Source organism: Erpetoichthys calabaricus, chromosome 8 (genome assembly GCF_900747795.2).
Source record: "Erpetoichthys calabaricus chromosome 8, fErpCal1.3, whole genome shotgun sequence".
Taxonomy (NCBI): Eukaryota; Metazoa; Chordata; class Cladistia; order Polypteriformes; family Polypteridae; genus Erpetoichthys; species Erpetoichthys calabaricus.
This window is the reverse complement of record NC_041401.2, coordinates 82,121,664-82,134,116: the sequence shown is the minus strand read 5'-3', so window position 1 is coordinate 82,134,116 and position 12,453 is coordinate 82,121,664. Positions and strand designations below refer to the sequence as shown.

The window sequence follows — 12,453 nt, the reverse complement described above, 5'->3', positions numbered from 1 at the left end:
AACATTTACTGAACAACTATTGCATTGTGCAGGCCTTTTCAAGTTAAGTCCGAGGGAAAAACTGAACTTGAAAACCCCTGACTTAGTGCATGGTAATGTATGATGAAGAAACGAAAATATTTTAACATCTTGTTTGATACGTTCCATCAGAAATCATAAATTAAGCCCATTTTTTTCTTCTTTTTTTGTAACTATAACTCTTACATGCATGAACTATTGTTAAAACAATTAAACAAAACTGGTATGGATCAGTTAAGCAGAGCACAATATTGTACAAAGAGGGGTATGATCACTCAGTTAATTATCAGTTTTTCTTTTGGTAATGACGATAATTAAAAGCATCAACAAGTTGCCCTTCCCAAGGGATGCCAGAAATATGTAGAAATCTGTGCAATTTATGAACAAAGTTCATAAATCGGCGAAAGTCTGCATTAAACACTTTAACTTTCTCTGAATTGGTTCAGCATGGCTATAGACTTACTTTCAATTGTAATTCCCACACATAGTGACTAGGTCATTGTTGGAATTGTGATTCATCATACTGTCGGGTAGTTGCCTTATCTACTGTGCTGTGTTGAGTTCTTTGGGTTTTCATTACTTGTTGTGTGTTATTTCTAAATGTTTTGTAATTCAACTCTGTAGCCCAAAGTTGGACTCTGAATACAATACCAGACTCTCTTCACATCACTATCCGAGTCAAGCCATTCAGCCATGTAAAGTGGTAAGAAATTGTGTAGGCTGAAATAATACTCTTAATACCCTTTTAAACTTTATAAATTAATTTAGCTTATGTTTGTCTAAAATATTTTTTTTGTTACAGTACAAATGCAAGCTGTGTTTTTGCACATAGATATAGTGCATAATTTCAGGTAGTTAAAAGCACATCATTGATCCATCATCATTTATCAAACCCCAGAAATCATGCCATATATTCATTTTATGAGTGGTTTATGAATAGGCTTGACTAATAGTATGTGACTGTAAATTGGCATTCAGCTTAGGGAAAGCAATGAAGCTCCATTAGACTTACACTATGAAAATACCCTTTAAATATAAGGTTGTTGAACCTTCAACACTATTTTATTTTGTTCACTCTTGCTGCTTTTCTTCTGCTAACAAAGATGCTCTCTCCGATGTATTAATTTTGGATTCCATATGCTGCAACTATTGTACTTGTACTAGGGCTGTCAAAAGTATTGAAATATCAATGCAAGTGTTGATTTTTAACATTTTAAAATTATACCAGTACTCCTTTTTCATGATATTGATTCTACAGTCTGCATTAGGAATACACTTCCAGGTTGCAATTGCTAGAGTTGTAGCCCTGTGTTCACCCATTCATAGGTGTTAAAATAGAAACTATATTTCTTAATGGGTTGGCCAGCTCAGCTTAAAGGACCATCACGCAAGTCAGCACAAAGAATTTCAAGAGGTGTCTCAAAATTATGGAAACATTAATAAGTATAAGCTTGCTAACTGTGGTGTCAAATAAAATTCAGTGTAAAACATTTTTTGTAGCTGGTTAAACATTTTCTGCACTAAGACAGGAGTCTGCAGTTTCTTTTAAATGGGCCTCCTTTGCTTCCTCTATTTTTAAACTGTCAGCACAAAGTCTGCAATATAGTGTGTTACTTTTTTATTTTATTATATGCAATTTAAAGATTATATTTCATCAGGTTTACTATATAATGTAAGACACTATTAACTTTTCAGTCCTAAATTGCATAAATAGTGAGGTGACTTCTCCATGTGCTCATATGCTTTGTGTTTCAGAGCATGTATTTAGTACATCAGGGCTCATTTCAGACCAACAAAAGCATGCCTTACGGGAGAGCATGTTGACATGCTAGTCTTTCTTTCAAAAATATAGAAGTTGCAAGACATTGTAGTTCATTTGCACGAAAATGCAGTGTGCATTGTTTGCAGTAATGCAAAGCCTTTAAATGTATTAGTGGTCTGTTTTAGGTTTCTAAACAATTGTTTACAAAAGACCACTTTATTGTTCTTTTTACTTTAATGTTTTGTTTTTAATTTTTTATGTACATTGTTCACAAAAGATTGCAATGTTCCATTAACATATAATGACATTTGTAAAATTTCATTGCACTTCCTCAACAACAGTATTTGTTTTCATCAGTCTAAAAAAAATGCTGACTGGATATAAACTTACTTACTTTTTATTGTTTACAGAACTGTGCTCCTTACCTTTTACAAAAGAGTGCATGGCTCATACAATTTATTTAAATGAGTTTTGTTTTTTTTTTTTTTTTTTTTTTTTTTTTTTACTGACTGACAAAATGTGCTGTTTTGGGTATCTAAAATGGTATTGAATTTCAATACTTAGTATCATACTGAAGTTTGAAATTTTTGGTATTGTAACAACCCTAATTTGTACATATTTACTATTTTATAAAAGTAATGATTTAAAATATATTACACACTTGATTCCACCTTAATAATAACTTAAGGAATATCAAAGCTTGTCACACAATTGCATAATCTTTGCGGCATACATCACCGCCCAAATCATTGGCCCCTCTGCTCTATCCAACATCTATCAGTTACTTTGCTCACAAGGAAGCAAATAATAATGGTTTTCTATGTTGTTATTAATATACATGTGTTTTTGCAGGATTATGAATTATTCAACACACAGAGGGCCAGAAAACTGGATACCCCCTAATTTTAATATTTATTCTTATTAATGCACCTCCTAATTTTAATACTTACTCTTCTTGCTTTGATAACCCATTCTTTTTATCCTTATCCTACATGGGAAGCAAGAGGATGGCTAATTCAGTTCCAAGTTGTTATTGTAGAATGGCATTCTGCGCACACAATCCACTTGCCTCTGAAAGCTTTGTTACATAAGAATTTTAAGCATATTTTCTTGTCTTTTATGGCAAAAATGATTTTGAAGTATAAAGCAGCTAGAAAAAAGTTTACACATCAGTTAGAATTGATGTCCCTTGTGTACCATGCAAAAGTGTAAGCACGGTAAAAGTAGTTTTAATTATTCAAGTGCATCGAGCAGCGTTTAGGAAACAGCTTAGAAAGTTGCCTTACATATGCTAAAGAATGCATAGGAAATAACATTGACTTAGAAGATCTCTTTTTTTTTTTTTTAATTTACTCTTCAATGAATGCTACACAGATGTAAACAGTTTATCAGTGGATAAAATAAGGCTTTTGGTCATTTAGACTACATAAAATAAAAATTACAATGAACAGAAATCTCAGCAAATAGCTGGTTTAGATTCAATACTCCTATTAAAATTCTGTTCTCTGTGCCAATCTGAAGAATAAATATCAAAGAACCATTACAGCTGTATTTACACAACAACTGAAACCAGAAAACTTGTTGCCTTGAATAAATGGTTACATCACGTCATGGAATATATTGTACTGTAATAACTATTGCAATACAGTTGCACCCAAAATTATTCAACACCCATTGCAAATAAGGTTTATTGGTAAAATTTACAAACTTTCAGTTGTTTGCATTAAACAAATCAAACATGAACAATTTAAATAGCTCAACACGACTAATATTACAAGTGGTTTCTCCACATTCAGCACAAAATGTTACTTTTTAATGACTACTGTGGTCTCAAAATTATTCAACCCCTTCATGACAAGTATCTTTTGTACTTAGTAGAGCACTCTTGCTGTTATGACCTGCTACAAATGTGAAACATAGCCAGACCCAAGTTCCTGGCAGAGTTCCTGGGTTCCATTTCTTATGGGCAGTGGCCTGCAGCTCACTGATATTCTTGGGTTTGTGTGCTGCAACCTGCTCCTTCAAATCCCACCAGAGATTTTCTGTGGGGTTCAAGTGAGGTGACTTTGATGGCTGCTCTAGAATCTTCAGGACTTTTTTTGAAACCAAGCGTAGGTGGACTTTAAAGTATGCTTTGGATCATTGTCTTGTTTGAAGGACCAGTGATGCTCAAGCTTCAGCTTCCACACAGATGTCATGACGCTTTCTTCTAGGATCTTTTGATATTTGATTGAATCCATCTTGTTCTATACATGCTGCAGGTTTTCTGTGCCAGAAGAACCAAATCCGCCCCAGAGCTTCACCAAGCCATTGCAGTAGTTCACTGTAGGGACGTTGTTCTTTTCAGAAAATGCTTCATTCTTCCACCTCTAGACATACTGTTGAGCCATGAGCCCAAAAGGTTCCAGTTTTGTTTCATTGCTCCACAGAACAGAATTCCAAAACCTCTGTAGCTTATTTACTGTGTATAGTTTTGAGCGTATTGGAGCCAACTTTTCTTGTGCTTTTGGGCCAGTAGTAGTTGTGCATCTTGGAGTTCGGACATGGAGACCTTCAATGTTTAGTATGTGCCTTACTGTGGAAACTGAAGCTTTGGTGCCTGCTACCACCAAGTCTTGCTGCAGGTCTTTTGCAGTCACTCTTAGGGGTTTTGGCTACCTGCCACCTCAGAAATCTGGTGGCAACTGTTGATAGCTTCCTCTTTCTGCTACATCTAGGTAGTGAAGCCAGTGTTCTTTTAACTTTGAACTTGCAAGCTATACTTCAAACGGTGTCTCTAGGAACATTCAATGCCTTTGATGTCATTTTGTATCCTTTTCCTTGTTTGTGCAAGGCAATGACCTCTTCTCTTAATTCTTATTGACTTACCTATATTTCTAATATGCAATCAAGCATCACTGTGAACACACCCCTAGCCAGTCCAGCTATTGCTTTTATCCATCCATCCATCCATTTTCCAACCTGCTGAATCCGAACACAGGGTCACGGGGGTCTGCTGGAGCCAATCCCAGCCAACACAGGGCACAAGGCAAGAACCAATCCTGGGCAGGGTGCCAACCCACCGCAGGCTATTGCTTTTAACAAAATTAAAACATTTTGTAAATTTAAAAAAAAAAAAAAAACACTTATCTGGAAAATAAAATTTGGAACTATCATTTGTATATAAAATGCAAATATGTTGCCTATTTAAAGATATACATGTTTCTTAATCTCTACAATTATCCTTGTGTTAAATGCTATATTTTAATATGTTAAATGGGAGGAATAAATAAGAGCTTCTCTACCTTGAAATGCATCCTACATTGGTTATATATTTTAAATAATTGGTGGAAGATTGAATTCTTATAACACAGATCTGAGCACAGTGGCCTTTGGGAACGCCAGGAGATTTCCAGGTTAGCCAGTGATGCTTCTAGGCTGGTAGAGCTGCCATCCACACCCATTCACATGATCATTAATAAATACGCAAACATTTGTATATTTGTATATCCATAAAAAGATTGCCTCTCCTTAAGTCGTATGACCCTGCTTTGCATTCAGGTATCCATTCTAGGGTAAAAGGAGGCAACCAACCCCCAACTTCATGTGCAAATTCCATCCTTCCTTCCATACTCTTAACCTGCTTACTGCATTAACCCATTTTATAATGGACACCAGTGGTTAAAGAAAGGAGAAAGGTGGTGTTGAGGAAGTATGGATTAAGTAAAATAAACGAAACTTGAGGATGCAGCATAATGTATGAATAAATCAGCCTTATATAGAACAGGTGGGAAAATTTGTCATCTGTTAACCCTTAAACCTCTGGAACCGACTAGTTCCCAATGCAGTCTGCCAGCACGCCGGAGCCGAGTATATTCTAGTACATTTGTTGAACACGGCAACCGGCTAAAGTCAGTTTCCAGTGCAATTTGGAAGCACGCCAGAGCCGAGTACATTCATTGAATGCTGCAACCGGCTATAGTCATGTCGCAGTGCAATTTGCCAGCACGCAGGGGCCGAGTATATTCGGCGACGTACATTCATTGAACACCACAACTGGCTATAGTCATTTTACAGAGCAATTTGCCAGCACGTCAGAGCTGATCAGTCAGTGCCGTATATTCGTTGAGCGGCCAGCTCATGACCACTGCCGGCCCCTGCAGCAGTGCAGCCTCACTGTCCCGGGGATTCAGCCACTGCACTAGACTAGCCTGCAAGTGTCAGCGCTTACCTCTGTGTGCTTGTGTGCAGCCAGTTAAAGCGCAGTTGGCTCTGTGATTTACTGAATTTCATCAATGCCATCAGTTGTGCCTTGTACATATAATAATTGATCGTTGCAGTAGTATTTTAAAAAGTTTTTGCAGTTCATTGGCAGTGTGTTAAATGATCAGTGTTGCAGTAATTGTGATGCTCTTTGCATGAAAAAAAAAGTGTTGCATTAAAATTTCACATTTTGTGAAATTGTGACTAATATTTACAAAGTGCAGCAAAAACGTATTTGGCATCCAGGGGTGCATTAACCCACAAGGATGTGGCAGTTTAAGGGTTAACTTTACAACACTGCATTCGCTCATGATTTTAGTAGTACTAGGCTACAGCAAAGTAGCTAGCTAGCTTCAGTAGCAGATGTGATTGACCCTACAGTCTGTGATGTTGCCTGAAACACACAGAATTTCTAGCATTAACACACTGTTTCTAGTGGACACTGATGTGTGGTGCTTCACATTTCAACACTGTTAATTTTATCTCAGTAAGTAACTTAGCAGTCAACAAGTGTAGTTGTAATTTAGCACCACTACCAAGCTGTTTTTAGAGTTTAGGTATGTGTAGTCAATTAAGAAAGGGAAAATATCTATTGAATGTACCCTACAATTATCCAACCAGAAATGCCGCCTTCTATAAATGGCCAGGGAGAACAAAACATTGAGCATGTTTCACAGTTGTGCTCTAACCTACAGCCACAGAGAGTGAGTCCAGTGATGCTGATGTGGCAGAAATTGGTGGTGGTAAAAAAAGGACTTCAACAGGTATGTACAACTTTGTTGCGCTGTGGTGTGACGATAGGATATAGGTTTGTGGGTATTTTTCAACATTACGATATCACCTGACCATTGTGAAGTATTATTCTGACTGTAGAATATGAAGAAATGATCTATGGAAGAATATGCAATAATAATGCTAATTTAGTTGCAGTGCTCCTTTACACAGGTTAATACAATTGTTGAGCCAGTGCAAGTTTTCGTTTGTGTGTGTTGTTTTTTTTTTTTTTTTTTTTTTATATATATATACCCTAAGTTCTTGTCTATAAGCCGGACTCATGTATTAGCCGGAGACCAAAAATCATACGAATTTTTAAAATAAAATCGTATCATAGATAAGCCGGACTCATGGATAAGCCGAACGTACTATAACCTATAACTAATAGAAGGGAGGGAGGTCAGTGGTCTCACTCGCGCCCATTTAATTTCTTTAAGGGGGGAGAGAGTGTGAGATATTGCCGTCTCTCTCACTCCCCGCATGGTGCGGTTGGAGCGGCCGGAGCGCGTTCTTTCTGCTCTGGGCGTCGCCGAGTCAACACGAGCGCGTAGCGGTCATTTAAATTGTGATTTTATATGTAAGCATATTTAAATATATATCGCGGATTTCTGCGGACAATGGGTCTTTTAATTTCTGGTACATGCTTCCTCAATTGGTTTGCCCAGTTGATTTCATACAAGGGACGCTATTGGCAGATGGCTGAGAAGCTATCCAGCTTACTTTCTCTCTCTCTCTCTCTCTCTCTCTCTCTCTCTCTCTTGTGCTGACGTAGGGGGGTGTGAGCAGGGGGGCTGTGTGCAGCTGCTTCCTGAAAGAAATGCTGCACGGAGCTTCGCATACTTAAAAGCTCAAAGGGCACGTATTGATTTTTTTTATCTGTCTCTCTCTAGCTCTCTCTCTCTCTCTCTTCCTCTCTCTTCCTGCTCCTGACAGAGGGGGTGTGAGCTGCCGCCTTCAACAGCTTTGTACCGGCGGTGCTTCGCATACTTAAAAGCCAAAAAACCCTATTGATTTTTTTTTTGACTGCTTGCTTTGCACTCCTTTGAAAAGGAAGATATGTTTGCATTCTTTTAATTGTGAGACAGAACTGTCATCTCTGTCTTGTCATGGAGCACAGTTTAAACTTTTGAAAAAGAGACAAATGTTTGTTTGCAGTGTTTGAATAACGTTCCTGTCTCTCTACAGCCTCCTGTGTTTCTGCGCAAATCTGTGACCCAAGCATGACATTCTAAAAATAACCATATAAACATATGGTTTCTACTTCGCGGATATTCTTATTTCGCGGGTGGCTCTGGAACGCAACCCCCGCGATGGATGTATAAGCCGGACTTATGTATAAGCCGATATTCTATTTTTTCATTTTCACAACTTTTTTCCTTAGATAAGCCGCGGCTTATTGACAAGAACTTAGGGTATATATACAGCCAACACTTCTTGCAGTGTAAACAAACAGCAGCAAGTCGATGCTTGTTTTATCAGACAGTGAGAGACAATTGGAATATTAGCCTTCATGTTAAAGAAAGTGGTGTAATAAACTGAGATAAAGGAATAAGAGAAGTAGTCCTGTGAAGTTAGACATACTGTACAGCAAGGAAAGCTACTTTAATGAATTCAGACCTGTTTATTTTGCCTTTTATATTACAACAGACTCTGAGTTTGGAAAGTGAGTTTGTTTTAAATGTAGCTGCTGGCATTTTTAATTGGAAGAAGAAAAGATAAAGACAAATGTATAAATTACAGCTTAGTAAACAATAGGCATGTTAGCTTAACAGCAAAATATATCTTTTAATTTTAAACCTGTTAAGCATGTTAGTCTTGTATCTTCTTGATAAACAGCTTATGAATATTTCTTACATTTGCGTCTGTTTTGAAGATTTGTTCTGTGTTTATTATTTATTTCTGTGTGTCATACAGTTTACGTTTTGGTAAGAAACTGTGGACGATCACTTAGACAAGACAGCAGGTGTGGTTATAATAGCAGCTTTATTTTCCATCGTCACAGTGAGTAGGTTTCAGAAAAGCAGGCAATCAATATTACATGACAGCATCAGGGCTCTTCTGAACCCTGTCTGTTGGGTGGGGCAAAGTTTTTATACCCCTAGCATACGTGATTTAATATTCATTATGAAAATGCAACAGTCAACACTTTATTATACACAATCCTTGAGCCCCTTCAATGCCCCTTTTGCAACTTGATTCCTTGGCCCCTTTGTTATGGCGTTCAGATGTAAACTAAGGGAAAACGTGATAAGGCAGTCTCAGTGTGGAATGCTTAGACCTTGAGTCCTTTAAACAAATATTTTTTCTGTTTGATCAGCAAAGCATGCTGAATGGTTTTCGTAAAGCTTACTTCTCAGACATGAATTAGTACAAGGGAACGAAGAGAACATTCATCTTCCACAGAAACAAATACCACGTAATTAAAATGGTAATCAATATTATATGTTTACACTTCAAAAATTATGAATGTCTAGCTGATACACTGAAGAAAAAAAACAACTTTATAAATATAGTAAATGTGTATTTTAACAGCAAAGAAATCTGGAGTGTAATTAATGAATAAAAGTTATTAACCTGTAAGTACATGTGAATAATAGGCTTGTTAGCTTAACAGCAAAATGTGTCTTTTACTTATAGACCTGTTAAGCATGTTAGTCTTTTTGTCTTCTTGATAAACAACTTATGAACATTTGATTACATTTGCAACTTTTTTAAAGATTTATATTGTTTTTATTATTTTTTTTGCTTTGTGTCATTCAGCATACGTTTTGGTAAGAAACAAGTACTACATAATTAAAATTGTAATCCATATTTAGAATTACTCGTTAAGAATTATAAATGTCTAGCTGATACACTGAAGAAAAAAAACACACCTGTATAAATCTTGTAAATGTATATTTTAACAGCAAAAATGTCTGTAGTACAATTAATGATTAAAAATGATTAAAATATATAAGTGCATATATATTTGCATTTAATTAGTGTTTAATTGCCAATACCAATTTATTGATTGTTTGAGAATATATTGTATATAAAATATATTTTTTGTTAGAGAAATAGTGAAAATCACTTTTAGTTTAGGTTTGTTTCAGATAGGTAGATTACAGAAAAAAAATTAACAATGTAACAGCTTGTAATAACGAGAGGCATTTTCTTTTATGCCATATTTTTTATGGATAAATAATTTTTTTTTACAAATTTTATTAAATATTTTAAGAATTTGTAATATTGTTATGGTCACTGATTAAAAAGCCTACAGAATTTCATTTTGTCAATAAAAATTAGCACCTGTGGCCTATAGTTTAATTATAAAAATACACTTTAATATAAGACCCAAGGCTTCTATGCATCTGGTTATGCAGGAGCTTAGTGTAAAAAGTTTTCTAAAAGGATAAAGGGGGAAAAAAAATCTGAATTGGTGTTGGAATCGGTTGATCAAGTAACATGAAACCGGTAATCAGTATTGGCCTTAAGATCTGCTTTTATCCTATACTGTACTCTTTGTATGCAATTATTATATCAAAGCCCTGTAGAAGGAAAACAGAAGATTAAAATTTTACTAAGTTAGTCAGGCAAAGACAAAACAACAATGTTAAAGAAAAACAAAGGTTGAATAGCGGCAAATATATATTATATTAAAACTGGTGCAGGTTATAAACACAAAGTCTAAGTGAAGCTCTTCCACATTACTGGTATTCTTTTGATTTTACTCCTGCTTTTATAATGATCATTGCATAATTTAAAGATTGACTGAATTATTTTTTTAGGTCTTGTTTGGCTTCCTCTGGAGAGGCCGAGATGCAGAATTGACTGTCAACCTTTACTTTGAGTCTAGCTGGAAATGTAAGACTGTACTTGATTTTAGCTCTATGTAGGTGCTGTTTGATGCTTTGAAATGCAGCCTTTTTCTCAGGAGTTATAGCTGAGAAATCTCTAAATATATGGATTTTGCTGTTTTTGATTATGATCCCATCTTACTGAAATAACAGGTTTTCTTTATCCCATAGTTTATTAAATCTAATTATGAGGCTTCTAAGGCCCAAAGCTTTCAGTGCATGCAAATAATAGTCAGTTATGGTCTTGGTGTTGGGTTTTTTTTTTAAAGTCCTCTCCCAATATTTTAGTTAAAAAGTTCTCATTTTTTAGGTTGTATGTGAATTCTGACGTGTTTCCTTCTGTGTCTATCTTCAGATGCTGCGAGTTTATTGTGAAGCAAATTATATTTGGATTCTAGGGTAGATATTCTTTTTTGGCAGCAGACATCATTTCTTCTCCTTCCTTGATGCATTTTGTGAGAATGTGCTTTACTACTTATTTTCTCTATGCTTTTGTCCATTTTTGCATGATTTTTTTTTTTTTTTTTTAATTTAATGTCAAAATTATGGCTTAACAAAAAAGTCGTAATGCCGGGCCACCTTAAATTCCTTCGCAACTCTTCATAAGTGTTTTTGTTTTGCAAATGTGTCATTCAGCACAGGCAGAAAGCAGCCTGCTATCCCATCCCCCACCGATTCAGCTGAATTCAGTTTCAAAGTTCTCCCAGCTCAAGTCTGTTTATCTGGGTGTGGAGTTGTATAGGGTAAATAATACAACATTATTTGGAATAAATACATTTCATATGTGTTCTGTTTCTACCACAATCTGGATAAATGTAGGATGACCTGAAATGTGAAGCAAGAAATGTTGAACACATAACTAAAACTTTTTTCATGTATAGTTGATAAAATGTTGACGTGAAATGTATAATGTGTGAAGAATGAAGTTCAAATATCAAATAAATGCTTTCAAAAAAGGTACAGTATAACAAGCAAGTGCACCTTTATTCAAGAATATAACCAAAGAAAAATAAATTATTCAATTTACATGTTGCTGTCAATATGTAAAAACCAAAGTCCAAATATCAATCACATGGCTGTGTTAAATGTAAGAATGGCTGCTTCTAAATCAATAGGTTGCGGGTTCAATCCCGAGTCTTCCCCTCATTTTCTGTTTTGAGTAGTGCGCTGTTATTATTACTATTATATAATAAAAAATATACATTTGATTTGAATCTGTAACACCTGTTGTAAATTTTTGCTACTTGCAAAATGTAGTGGGTTTTTTTATTCAGTTTTATTCTCTAGAATAGACTATTTCATGGTTTGTGATTTTACTCTCCCTCCCTCAAACATATATTGTAATAATAACAGCAGCTCACTACTCATAATGGTAAATGTAGGGAAAAGCCTTGATCAAACCCTCAACCTCTTGATTTAGAAGCAGCCATTCTTACCTCTACATCAGCTATACAATTAACATTTGAGCTTCAGTTTTTACATATTGACAGCAACATGTAAATTGAATTTTTTGGTTATATTCTTGAATAAAAATGCACATGCATTGTTATACCTTTTGTGAAAAAGTTTGTTTGATATTTGAACTTCAGTCTTCACACATTATACACTTCACATCTACATTTTGCCAGTTATTAGTAGAACATGAAAAAAGTTTGTGTTCAACATTTCTTGCCACACATTTCCTGTTATGTTGCATTTACCCAGATCGTTGTAGACGCGTAACACACATTAAATGCATGTATTCCAAATAACCATATATTAATTACCCTGTACAACTCAAGAGACCTCAGTCAGATAAACAGGCGTCGGTGGGGGATGGGA

General features: G+C 35.5%; 1 protein-coding gene across 4 annotated transcripts in view; it reads left to right on the top strand.

The window, feature by feature from the left end:
- The window catches only part of mtmr4 (myotubularin related protein 4), a 205,914-nt gene that overhangs the window by 89,382 nt on the left and 104,079 nt on the right, over positions 1-12,453 (top strand). The window contains exon 2 of one of the 4 annotated variants that reach the window (XM_028806990.2): positions 10,988-11,087. The exons of the other annotated variants lie outside the window; for them this stretch is intronic. Coding sequence (XP_028662823.1) covers positions 11,079-11,087 — 9 coding nt within the window. The 5' untranslated portion in view covers positions 10,988-11,078. The remainder of the gene's footprint in view (positions 1-10,987; positions 11,088-12,453) is intronic. 4 annotated transcript variants of the gene reach the window in all.